Source organism: Tachypleus tridentatus, chromosome 4 (assembly GCF_004210375.1).
Source record: "Tachypleus tridentatus isolate NWPU-2018 chromosome 4, ASM421037v1, whole genome shotgun sequence".
NCBI classification, from domain to species: domain Eukaryota; kingdom Metazoa; phylum Arthropoda; class Merostomata; order Xiphosura; family Limulidae; genus Tachypleus; species Tachypleus tridentatus.
The window spans coordinates 24,197,463-24,211,556 of NC_134828.1; the positions used below are offsets into that span (position 1 = coordinate 24,197,463).

The window sequence follows — 14,094 nt, forward strand, 5'->3', positions numbered from 1 at the left end:
CCCCAAACATTTTCAATGGGGTTCAGTACAGGCAAACGCGCTGGATAGTTCAAAAGAATCATGTTATCTCCATGAAAAAGTCCTTTGTCCTAGGGCATTGTGGATTGCAACGTTGTCCTACTGAAAGATCCAGTCATTTCCATACAAGCGAGGGTCTTCATTCAATAAGGATGCTCTCTCCAACATGCTAATGTAGCCAGCTGCTGTTTGATGCCCCTGTATAACCTGAAGCTCTATTGTTCCATGGAAGGAGAAAGCATCCCAGATCATGATGGAACCTCCTCCATTGTGTCGTGTAGAAAATGTCTCCGGTGGGATATCCTTTCCATGCCAGTAACGTTGGAAGCCATCTGTACATCCAGGTTAATTTTTTTCTCATCAGAGAACAAAACCTTCGTCCATTTTTCTACATCCCGTGTTTGGTGCTTCTCAACAAAGTTTAACTGAGCTGTTTCGTGGAGTGGAAGGAGACGTGGCCTTTGAAGACATTTACGGTTTTTAAAGCCTTTCTCTCGTAGATGCTGTCTTATTGTTCTTGAGCTGCATTCTGCGTCCGTAAGGGCTTTAATCTGGCTCGACGATCGGCTGGTGTTTTTCCGGACAACCTGTTGAACCCTCCTGCTCAACGCCGGCGAAATTTTCTTAGGCCGATCACTTGAAATTCTCGTTTCGTATTCCTCACGATCTTTTAAGAAATTTGAAACAGTAGTTTCACTACGCCCGATATCACCAGCACGTTGAGAGAGACCTTGATTTTGCAGCTCGACAATTCTGCCACGTTCAAACTCTGTCAACTTTTTAGCCTTCGCCATGTTTTTACCCAATGTAACACAGAAGATGTCAGTGGGAGATGTTGACAACGCTAATGCTTGAACACAAATGACTAAATTTCGTTACGTGTTTACTGATTAACGCTTCGTTTCAGTGTGGTCTTAAACTTTTGACCAGCTGGTGTTTAGGCTAATTTCACAGCGTTCACATTTTCCATATTAAATGCTACAAACGTTTTTTATTTTCCCTTTTCTTATTTTCATCTTTCGAAGCTCTACTCAAATAAGTGGTTGAGCCTGACAACGCAAAATGCATATTTTTCTTTATTTGTATTCACAGCTTGTGCACGCTCACCATTAAAATACCCTCCTCCCACTCTCAATAGTAATGACAAATTAATATTGAGCTTTAAAAGCTGTTTGTCGTGGTGTTATGTATTATAACTTGTCTCAGACGAGTCTCCGATTTTTTATATTACCTAATACGATTTCAAATGGCTTAAAACCGTATTAAGTAATAATTCAGACTTAGAAATTAATTGAGTATCGATATGTATCAAGTTTATGGTATTTGCCAACAAGATTGTTACACACAGTTTTCTATTGAGAGTGGGAGGAGGGTATTTTAATGGTGAGCATGCACAACTGTAAATACGAAGTTTTTTGGTTTGTATCCCGTTTTCACAAAACTGCACTCCTTACTTTAGGGCCATGGATGCGTTATAAAAGTGATAGTCGAATCCAGTTATTCGGACAGACGAGAGTAGTTTAACAGTATATAATGTTCTAAAAATCTTCTGCCAAATCTGAAGAAACTTTATTCGCAAGTTTCTTTTTGTACACCTTTCACGTGACACCGAAATGTGAGAAATTTGTTACACAGATTACGAGTCGCAGGTTCGAATCCTCGTCGTATCAAACATGATTGCCCTTTCAACCGTAGGGACTTTATAATGTAATGGTCAATCCCACTATTCGTTGGTAAAAGAGTAGTCTAAGAGTTGGCGGTGAGTGGTGATGACTAGCTGCCTTCCCTCTAGTCTTACACTGCTAAATTAGAGACGGCTCTCGCAAATAGCCCTCGAGTAGCTTTGCGCGAAATTCAAACAAACTCGTTTTTAACTGAATACTTTATTAATGATTCACGATGAGGGAATTAGTTTCGAGTTAATACCAGAAAAGCTCATTTAAATGCTAACCATCCAGCTCTTTATTGTCTGGCCTCACGTCGTTTAAAAGCTGACTTTTCACCGACGAAGATACCTAAAGTCCTCCTAAAAATACTAACGTGCGAAGTTAATACTCTGAAGTTAAATGATTTATATTGTTTGAAATCTATAAACTTTCCCAGTCAGATATCTAGAGTTTCCCAATTGATAAGCGTTTATCACAGTTATAGCTTCAAAGGTTTATAGTAAACTAACTGTGACAAACCAAAAATATAAAACTTTTTCTTGGACAATCGCCTTATAAACTTTAGGTGAGGTTTCAAAAGTTCATTTGGCAGCAATACTGGCAATTGCTTGTATTTTACATGCACATATACTTTGTTGATTCTTACACTCGATAATCTTTTATAACTTTAGGGAATAGACTGGAATTTCTAAATAATATTTAACTGAAACAAACATTGATATTAAAATAAATATATAATAATAAATCCGTTACATACGGATCCATTCCGTTTATTATCTTGAAAGTTAACAAGATCAAATGCAATCTCAGCTGCGTTTCAAAATGATTTTGGATTCTTCAGGTGCTACTATAGAATCGAGATGGTGGTGACATGTTTCGAAATAGCACTATTAGATTATTTCCTAGCTTAGCAAGGAAATAAGTTTGAATATCGGTAAGTGTTAGTGCATTATGTTGGTTGTGTAATTTTTGGATTAACGAAAACAAGCTCGAATCTTGATAAGTGTTGGTCAACAGGTGTTATGGTGGTGGCATCGCTTGGTAAAGCACGTTTGGAGTAATTAATACTTCAGATATTAAGAAGTTGCAATACTGTTAGCAGCTGCTTCTATTGATATAACACCCTTGTAGTATTTCTCAGATTAACAAGAAAATGAGTTTGCAGATTCACAGGTTAGGGTTGAAAATACTGAAGTGGCGTCATCTCTAGGGTGTTTTTATTTAATTGTTAAAAATCCATTATATATATGTGGCTTGGGACAGTGTTAATTATTATTTTTTTAAACATTGAGGCACCATTTTAAGCGTTAAAGATAGAGTCTATAATTATATACTCAACAGAAAACTTTGTTGTTGTTTTTTTCAGTGTGACCCAGCTGTCGGAATGAAAAGTTTCTTTGACATGCTTTCCAAGGATCCTCGCAAGGTGGTACTTTTTGGCGACGCCTGTACTTCAGTGACAGATCCTATTGCTAAAGCATCACAGTTCTTCCAACTAGCTCAAGTATGTTAAGGATTAAAAAGAGCAGACTTGGAAATTAATTAATTAATTTAGTTAATTAATCAATAGGCCCCGGCATGGCCAGGTGGTTAAGGCGCTCGATTCGTAATCTGAGGGTCGCGGGTTCGAATCGCTGTCACATCAAACATGCTCGCCCCTTCAGTCGTGGGGGCGTTATAATGTAACGCTCAATCCCACTATTCGTTGGTAAAAGAGTAGCCCAAGAGTTGGCGGTGGGTGGTGAAGACTAGCTGCCTTCCCTCTAGTCTTACACTGCAAATTAGGGACGGTTAGCGCAGATAGCCCTCGAGTAGCTTTGCGCGAAATTCAAAACAAAAGAAACCAAGACTTTGACGTTATGATTACTTGCATTAAGTTTCTGTCAAGTGAACATTGTTAGTTACACTGAATAATCTTTGGGAGAAAACACACTTAATTATAGCAGTAAATCTTTGCGCTAGTTAAAATAACTCCCATTATTAACAGTTTAAATGCAAGAGTTAAAGTTCATAGCATATTAATGAAACTCCTGAAGCAAAATCAGTAAGTTAATATTTCTGATCTAAATATTTATCAGTGATGTCGAGAAAACCCGCTTGTAGAGTTTTGTTTGTTTGTTTTTTGAATTTCGCACAAAGCTACTCGAGGGCTATCTGTGCTAGCCGTCCCTAATTTAGCAGTGTAAGACTAGAGGGAAGGCAGCTAGTCATCACCAACCACCGCCAACTCTTGGGCTACTCTTTTACCAACGAATAGTGGGATTGATCGTCACATTATAACGCCCCCACGGCTGGAAGGGCGAGCATGTTTGGCGCGACGGAGATGCGAACCCGCGACTCTCAGATTACGAGTCGCACGCCTTAACACGCTTGACCATGCAGGGCCCACTTGTGGAGAAGTGAAACTCTTTGTGAACCTGACGATGACCGAAGAAGGTCGAAACGTTGTTCGCTCTTCTACGTAAAATATACTCTTCAAAAAAAAGAAACGCAAAAGGCAAAATATGAGACAAATTGTTAACAAGTTTATTCCGGGTAGTTCTGTATGACATGTGTGAAACTTTGCACATTCACTGCCTAACATCCAAAGTCTGCAAAGGCGAAGTCCACGCTCACTAGTTGAAGTTTAACGTCACTCAACGTCAATAACGAGTATGCTCCCCCCGTGAGCATCAATAACTGCTTGGCATCTCCTGCCCATGGAAGCGATGAGATGACGAATCACATCCTGTGGAATGGCTGTCCACTCAGCCTTCAAAGCTGCTGCAAGCTGAGGTAGAGTCTGCGGTTGAGGTTGTCGCCGTCGCAGACGTCGGTCCAACTCGTCCCAAAGATGTTCGATGGGGTTTAAATCTGGTGATCTGGAGGGCCAGGGAAGAACGTTGACGTTATGGTGTCTCAAGAAGACAGTGGTGATTCGGGCTGTGCGAGGACGGGCGTTGTCATGTTGAAAAACGTCGTTGACGTTCACCATATTGGATTGCACATGGGGCCTAAGAATCTCGTCAACGTATCGTTGAGCCGTAAGATTCCCTCAAATATGCAAAAGGTCTGTTTTGGCATTGTAGGCGATGGCAGCCCACATGATGACGCTGCCGCCACCATATCTGTCAACATCCTGCACACAATTTGCTGCAAAACGTTCACCTCGGCGACGGTAAACACGGGTCCTTTCATCATGCCTACGAAGCATAAAACGTGATTCATCGCTGAACCAAACATGCCTTCATCGTCGATGAGGCCATACCGGATGTGCCCGAGTCCACTGCAGCCGTGCTTGACGATGTTGCTGGGTGAGGATGACGCCTCTGACTGGTCGTCGAGGTCGGATTCCTGCATCTCGTAGACGGTTGCGTACGGTCTGATCGGAAATCCTACGCAGCCCTGGTATGGTTGAGGCAGTAGACGTCGCAGTGGTGGTCCTATCTCGAAGGTGACGTAACCGGATGTAGCGATCTTATGCTGGCGTGGTCACACGAGGTCTGCCAGATCGTGGATGGTCACGAGTTGATCCATGTTGTTGGTGACGATTACATAGCTTTGTGATGGTGCTTGGGTTGACATTTACAGCTCTGGCAACATCTGATCGAGATTCGCCTGCTTCCAAGCAACCAATGGCGTTGTTCCGTTGTGCTTCAGTCAGTCTTAGCGTAACTGTATTGCGTGTCGGTGGCTTAACACTGAGCTATGGAAACCGAGAACCCGTCACTTTTATAGGGAATTTGCACATGTTGCACTTGCAGAACATGCAGATCTCTCAAACAAATTTATTGGACACGCATGCGTTTTGGCGAAAAATCCGATGTTTTCCTCCGTTTTCAAAGTGCACAACTTTTATTGTCATTTTGGTATGACAATCAGTGCCTTAACACGTGTAACATCACATACTCTGAGCTTGTAACGTTATTACATATATTTCTTTTTAAAATAACAAAAATATCCCTTTTGCGTTTCTTGTTTTGAAGAGTATATTTTCTCAACCCAAACGAGTCGTTTTTGCATATATATTGATCTAAATATTTGTTAATGAAAACTTTTAGTTCATCGTGAAATTTTGGTATTTTCAACCTGAAGTCAACCTATTATGATACATTGGTTAAATACCCCCGACATAAACCTAACCACCCCTAATTTGAAGTTAAACATCCGAACAGAAAGGTAACCACCCCTGATTTAAAACTACGAATCAAGCAACCTATCAGCGGCAGGTCTACTCTCAACCGAACGTGAGGCATATGATAAGCAGAATATCGTAACTCTTATCGTGCTTTGGACCTTGCAATCAGTAGCCCAACACCTAGTCACCATATAACTCGCAACTGATAAAGTTGGAGACGGTTTGAAGGAGTAATAAAGAAACCTTATTACAAGTTTAACATCGTGACAAATGTGCAACGTTTTCCCGTAATTCAGGTACGAGAAACGTTGTATATTAGTCACTATGTCGAACTTGTAATAACATTTTATTCTTTACCCTTTCGAGACGTCTTTAATATTTCAAAAAGGGTTGCTCGTTATGAAATGTGAGATTTCAACCTCAGCATATTATTAAAGGTAATGTGTTATACTGAGTAAAGTTTCGTATAATTCACGATTACAAACGTGCTTGTTTTAGTATTTTTCCATAAAATTTTATATTAAAATCTAAACGCTTACAAGTAGTTAATAGCATTGTTTGAAATATTACTATATATATTTCGAAACAAAGTCTAAATTACTTTAAAATGTGACACATTGAATGCCCATGAACGTGTTTAAATCCCTTTAACTCTTTGCTTGTTTTGGAGAAATATGTATTGTTTTTTAATTTACCTAAAGTTCATGACTCAGTGGTAAGTGCTGATCTTTATTAAACACTTTAATTATATGTGTTAATTTTATCTTTCTTTATACTTTATTTTATTGGAATAACTGTTGTTTTTTTTAATAGCACAATATTTTCTTTTTTTATATTGTAGTTTTTTGTGGCATTGTAACACATCTTATAGTACCTGGCAGTGCCTATTGGCACTGTAGGTTTAGAATTTGAAAACAACTTTTATGTTTTCAAAAGCTTTTGATAAAATCAAGAAGTATATTATAAAACTAAACATTAAAGAAGGTAGTAACTCACCAGCTTGATATACTAATTATTTATTATTAAATATAATAAAAATAATATAATATTATTTATTATATTATTATATTTTAATAATATAAAATTATATATTCAAACATCTAACACCGCCCTCTACATTCCGACATTCAGTTACACTAATTTATCTCGGAGTGTGCAAAGACAAAAACTCAATAATTTGAATATGTTGGTCCAACAGTTGGTGTTTTCTTTGGTGTTGATATTTTTGAATTTTTATATGAATTTCATGTGAGGATGATAACAAAGAACTGACTACATTTATAAGTAGAAAAACTATTATGAGGCCCCCTAAAACTCTAAAACCAAGCTTAGGTATTCACAATGAGCACAGCACAATCGACCCATTGTGTAGTTTCGTGTTTAACAACAAAAAGCTAAACCTGGGCCCGGCATGGCCAGGTGGGTTACGACGTTCAACTCGTAATCTGATGGTCGCGGGTTCGAATCCCCGTCGCACCAAACATGCTCGCCCTTTCAGCCGTGGGGGCGTTTTTGTGTGACGGTCAATCTCACAATTCGTTTGTAAAAGAGTAGCCCAAGAGTTGGCGGTGGGTGGTGATGACTAGCTGCCTTCCCTCTAGCCTTACACTGCAAAATTACGGATGGCTAGCGCTAATAGCCCTCGTGTAGCTTTGTGCGAAATTCAAAAACAAATAAACAAGCAGCCAATAGAAAAGGTATATAAACCAAAGTGTTTCATATTTGCAGAATTTTTCTTGCGTTGGCTTTGACGTAGGTCCGGTATAGCCAGGTGGTTAAGGCACTCAACTCGTAATTTGATGGTCGAGGGTTCGAATCCCTATCACACCAAACATGCTCGCCCTTTCAGCCGTGGGGGCGTTATAATGTTACGGTCAATCTCACTACTCGTTTGTAAAAGAGTATCCCAAGAGTTGGCGGTGGGTGGTGATGACAGCTGCCTTCCCTCTAGCCTTACACTGCAAAATTACGGATGGTTAGCGCTAATAGCCCTCGTGTAGCTTTGTGCGAAATTAAAAAACAAACAAACAAGCAGCCAATAGAAAAGGCATATAAAAAAAGCATTTCATATCTGCGGATTTTTTCTTGGGTTGACTTTGACGTAGGCCCGGCATGGCCAGGTGGTTAGTCTGAATAAGTGCTAAATTAGGGTTTGCTAGCGTAGATAGCCCTCGTGTAACTTTGCGCAAAATTCCACGGACAAACAAACAAAAGTAAACCTAAAAATGTGAAATGTCCGTCTTATCATAGCAATTAAAACGTATATGAAAGTTTCTCTTCCTGTGGTAAGTTACCGTTTTGTGTTAAAGATGTTTAATCCAGTTAAGACATTAAATGAGATTGTTTTGATACACATGTGAAGAATCCGTGTCGTCGTTGTCACACAGCTAACTCTGCAGATATTCAACCAAGATGTTACACATTCGTAGTCTGAATACGTTCGAATTAAAACTGTGACTATTAATCTGTATGCAAACGCACTATATGAATCACGTAAAAAACGTCCGGTACACGACCTACATATTGATACTATATTTCAGCAATGATTTTCAGGAAGCAACATGAACGATAATAAAAAGACTATGGGGAACTGGTTATTGTGAACCTTCTGAACTCTGAAAATCGGTGTTTGAATCTGGACAAGGTTGGAAAATACTGTTCTAACAAAGACCCTTTCTTAATTTAATTATTAAGACATTAGACTTTAGACAAAGTTTTAAGAGCAACACTTCTATAAATGACACTCGCCTATAGGATTTTTCAAGAATAGGAGCTATAGGTGTTTTCTGTAAAGGAATACTATACGACACACTGAGCTATAGGATCTTTTCTGTGTAGTAATCCTCTAAGACACAGTAAACTATAAGATGTTTTCTGTATGACACACTGAGCTATAGGATGTTTGTTATTGGAGCGGTGCTACAAAACACACTGCCGTGGGGGCGTTATAATGTTACGGTCAATCCCACTATTTGTTGGTAAAAGAGTAGCCCAAGAGTTGGCGGTGGGTGATAATGACTAGCTGCCTTCCCTCTAGTCTTACACTGCTAAATTAGGGACGGCTAGCACAGATAGCCCTCGAGTAGCTATGTGCGAATTTCAAAAACAAACAAACAAACAAAACACGCTGACCTATAAGAAATTTTAACATGTAGTCTTATAGAAAAATCCGTCTTTAAAACTATAGAATATTTTAGAGAGGACTGAAACAAGAGTTTATTTCAATGAATTCAGACATTTTAAGCTTCTAAGACTGTGACTATAAGCTTGACTTTCTGCCCTTTAGATCAGTTGTCGTCACTGTTCTAATGAAATCCTCTCGAGCTGACGGTTATAAAGTATATATACAGGAATTCATCTAGACATCCTCATCAGTTCCTTAGAGTAATTTGCAGTAATTTACGGAACACTTTTGTAAGGACTCATTAACATTCACTCACTTATGAAGAATGTAAACCGAAACTAAAACCAGATCAGAACTTTAAACACAACTAAACTTAAGGTAGGGATCTAGTTCAGGAACTGCTGACTGCAAGGTTATTTCGCTCTTATTATTTTGTGGTACTGTGGTACTTAGTTGTTTGTTTTTCTAACTGCCACAACCTTTATTGATGACAGAAAACTTGGTCTCTCCCAAGACCAACTGAGTTTATAGCCACGGTACCAGATCAGTAAACAAAGTTATTTGTTCTAAATGCATGATTTCTACTTTTCCCTTCAAATCGAAGAGCACTAATTATCAATCGATTATTATGCGTTGAACTGGAACTCGAGTGTGAAAGTACATCAAGAAGAATCATAAACCGATCCATTCATTCTGGGCAAAGAGTGCTTTAGTAAAAAAATGCAAAACAACTTAGTTACAATTTTGTCGTTTTAGGTTGAGTTCTAAGTATCATATGCCACTGTTATCAATCATGAATTCTTATTAATATGTGCTCAATTCATTTATATGTAATGATTATATAGGATTAACTGACGTTGATATGTAACGACAATAATGGATTAGCTAGCCGTGAAATGCAATGATTATATAGGATTAACTGATATTGGTCTGTAAGGATTATAGTGGATCATATGACGTTGCTGTATAATGATTACAGTGGATTAACTAACATGTTTATGTAAGCTTTCAAAACTAGTTAAGGACCTGGCACGACCTGATGGTTAAGGCACTCGACTCGCAAACTACATGCCACTGATTCAAAATCCTTCATCAAATATGTCCACATTTTCAGTCGTGGGGCATTTTAATATAACAGTCAATCCCACTAATCGTTGGTAAAAGAATAGCCCAAGGGTTGGCGGTGGGTGGTGATGACTAGCTGCTTTCCCTTTAGCCTTACGCTGTTAACTTAGGAATGGCTCGCGCAAATAGCCCTCGTATAGCTTTGTTCGAAATTCAAACCAAACCGTCTAATAAATCACTTCAAAATGAAGAATAGCCAGTTCCTATAGTTAACAAACATCAGTGCAAAGTTGAAACTAATCAGTTCCAAATCGTCTTTGAAGTCTCTTAGGAGTGTAGTCAAAACGTATGCTTTCAAAGACTCGTTGAAATGTAATGTAAACATTTTAGAAAGTTGAACTAAAGTCTTCCGTCTCAAGCCCATTTATATCTTATCTCTCTTAATGTTTGACCAATCAGGCACGTGTGTAAAGAAATAAATACTTCGACCGAGAGTGTCCATCTTCAAAATGAGTTTTCTTTCACTGTTTGTGTGTGCGTGTGCTTTCATTTCCTACGGGAAAGGGTATTTTGGATTTTTTTTAGATCGATTTAACTTCAAAATGCGTGTGTTTTTTTAATGTTGTCAATATTTAGATAGAGAACGTTATTTACAGAAAGTGGAACTAGCAATCCAATTTCGTTTTCTTAAGTTTACGTCAGAAATGTCTGCTTTTCTAAGAAATATTATTTCATCATAATCTCCAACTTTACTGAACTTGGGAGCAAATCAGCCTGCACCAGTTTCTTTTTGTTGTTGTTTTTTTTTAATGTAACAGTACATTTTCAGTGGACTACATTATTTCATGGCAAGAAACTAGAGAACTAGAAACATCTCAGAAATGTGTTACTTGTTTCGTTCTGTACCATCTGCTCAAACGTTTTGTTCAACGATCGGTTGATGTTGTGCGTCTGCTAAACATCTCAAGAAATTGACTGTCAGCTCTTTTTTTTGTTTTGTTTTTATTTCGCACAAAGCTACACGAGAGCTATCTGCGCTGTCAGCTCTTTTAGAACGTCGTCAGTTGTGAGCAAGGGAAGATGTTACTGTTTTTTTAATGCTTTAAAAGATAAAGTTTAATCGTGAAGATTTATTGTCCACATAATATTCCTGCTGATTTTAATTACTTATGACGCTCGACTCGCAATCTTACAGTCTCGGGATCGAATTCCCGTCACACCAAACATGCTTATCCTTTCAACAGTGGGGGCGTTATAATATAATAATCAGTCCCATTATTCGTTGGTAAAATGATAGCCCAAGAGTTAGCGGTGGGTGATGATGACTAGTTGCCCTCCCTTTAGTCTTACACTGCTAAATTAGGGACGGGTATCGCGGATAACCCTTGTGTAGCTTTGCGCGAAATCCAAAACAAACAAAAAAGCTAATTGTAATTAAGCCTAATTATATATCACTGTCACACCAATGTGAAATACGATACGGGTTCTACATCCAGGAATTAGATTTCAAGTTAAAGAAAGGATGAGGGGTTGAATTTCCTCCGTCATCCTTCCTAGTCTCTAGAAAGTTCCATATAAATTTTGTGTGCGTATTTTGAACCAATGCCTCTAATTAGCAGAAAAGGTCAACCTGCTTTTATTCTTCTTTTATGAATTCATTCCTTTTCATTAAGAAATAAATAAGAGCTGTATCAGAGTGACTAGTTATTAGCCTAATTACAAAATTCTGCTTCTAATCTAAGAAGGCTGATAACCCGTCAAACAAATCTTTCTGTGTTTGTATTAAGAACATGCTCTTTTCATAGAATAAGGCAGCTCCCAATATTCATAAGTCTGAGATTAAGTTTAATGTAGTTGAAAAAAACCACTAAATGTTTTGTGTACTTTTTGTCTTAATTTGATAACACGGCTATACCCTATTTGTGCCTGTTTCTTTGTTTTAATTTCACGCAAAGCTACACCAGGGCTATATGCGCCAATAGTCCCTAATTTAGCAGTGTAAGACAAGAGGGAAGGCAATTAGTCATCACCACCCACCGCCAGTTCTTGGGCTACTATTTTACTAACGAATAGTCGAATTGATCGTCACATTATAACGTCCCCACGGCTGAAAGGGAAATGTGTTTGGTGTAACGGGGATTCGAACCTGCGACCTTCAGATTACGAGTCGAACGCCTTAACCACCTGGCCATATTAGGCCGTTCGTAAGTTAGTGTGTTTTTTTTCTTATAGCAAAGTCACATCGGGCTATCTGCTGAGTCCACCGAGTCGTGAGATAGTAACCGAAGAGTTGGTGGTAGGTGGTGCCAACTTGCTACTTTGTAAAGTAGGTTCGAAAAGCTATTTGAAAATTTTAAAATTAAAAAAAAGTTATCAGGAAATGCCACTAGTTCCTATATATTAAAATACAGCGACTGTGATTCATTTAGTAATTTCATAAAACTTTAAAATTATTGCTAGTTTGAAGACATAGGGGGCGTTTAAAGGCTTCCTGAAAGACTTTAAGTGTTTTAAATTACCTCCAGCAGTTTTATCGAAGGGGAAGATATCTCTTTAACCATACACTTACTGCACAATAGTTCCAGAACTGCCAGGATTAAAATTAAAGGTTCGCAATACATAAAGAAAGGAAGTAAAATTTTATTAAACACGTCAGATGTTTTAGGAGGGCGCCACCGTCGTTTGTTGTAGTACCGTATGATCTTCAGTTCACCATAACAAAGACAAAAATAACTCTTTAGAACGTAAATCTGCATATAGATTCTAAAGCCTTATTCTTCCATGATAAGAAAAGGTCCTGTTCAATATAATACACCCACACCTCAGTTATCCAGAACAAGAAAAGGTCATGGTGAATATAAGGGATCATATATATTCCAAAACGGCATGCCTATTGAACAAACAATGGTTCTATTCAGTAATGTCAAGAAAACCCACTTGTAGCGAAATATATATGTAAAATCGGCTCGTTTGGGTTGAGAAAATATTTTACGTAGAAGAGCGAACAACGTTTCGACCTTCGTCGAAAACAACGTCATCGTCAGGTTTACAAAGAAAGAAAGAGGTAACTGACCGGAAGCTGACCACATGTTTGGAAGGGGTTGTATAACTGAGTGTCGGAATGTAGAGGGCGGTGTTACATGTTTGAATATATAATTTTATATTATTTATTTTATTATATTTAATATAGGTATAAAGGTGTTCCTTTGTATTAGTTTATTTTGGGTTTACGCTGTTGTATAAGTAAGGCTTCTTTAATTTTGCGTTTGTTTATATTTGTTTCTTTATTTAGTATTTGAGTGTTTTCTGTGGTTATGTTGTGTTTATTTGACTTGCAGTGTTTGAAAACACGTGGAGGTGACTTTTTATGTTCTTTGAATCTGGTTTCCATTTTTCTACTTGTTTCTCCAATATAGAAGTCGTGGCAGTTATCACATTGTATTTTATAAATAATGTTGCTGTTGTGTTTGTCAGTATAGTTTTTACATAGTATAGACCTCAGTTTTGTGCCTGGTTTTTGAATAAATTTGGCATTAACTGGAATGTCATATTTTGTTGCTAGTTTTTGCCAAATGTTGGTTATTTTTTTATTGATGTCGGGAATATATGGTAAGTAGTTGTATGTGGTTTCGTGATTTTTGATTCGTGAGATATATTTACTTTTGTTGGTTGATTTTGCTTTCTGTCTTGGTGTGTGCGTATAATGTTTTCTACGGTTTGTGGAGGAAACTTATTGATGTTGATGAAGTATTGTTTTATTTTGTCTAATTCATCGTTAATTTTATCTGGTGAGCATAGTTTTATGGCTGTGTTTATTTGGTTTCTCAGTATGTTGAGTTTTTGTTTTGTTTCATGTGCTGAGTTCCAAGAAATGTATAGTCCAGTATGGGTGATTTGTTGGTGGATTCCTGTTTTAAATTGTGTGTCGGTTCTTGTAATTTTGAGGTTATGAAATGATATTTGATTGTTTTCTTCCTGTTCACATGTGAAATTAATGTTGAGATGTATAGAGTTAATGTGATTGAAAAAATTAAGTGTGTGTTCTGTAGATTTGAATCCCGCAATCGTGTCGTCTACATATCTGTACCAGTATAGTGGTGGAC

The 14,094-nt window shown here is 37.9% G+C and overlaps 1 protein-coding gene across 3 annotated transcripts in view; it reads left to right on the forward strand.

The window, feature by feature from the left end:
• Positions 1-14,094, forward strand: part of LOC143248688 (gamma-aminobutyric acid type B receptor subunit 2-like) — a 144,161-nt gene that overhangs the window by 75,874 nt on the left and 54,193 nt on the right. For 2 of the 3 annotated variants that reach the window (XM_076497298.1, XM_076497299.1), the window contains exon 2: positions 3,052-3,189. In XM_076497298.1, coding sequence (XP_076353413.1) covers positions 3,052-3,189 — 138 coding nt within the window. Of the gene's footprint in view, positions 1-3,051; positions 3,190-5,957; positions 6,240-14,094 lie in introns of those variants that run through there. The other variant, XM_076497300.1, reaches the window with a different exon arrangement.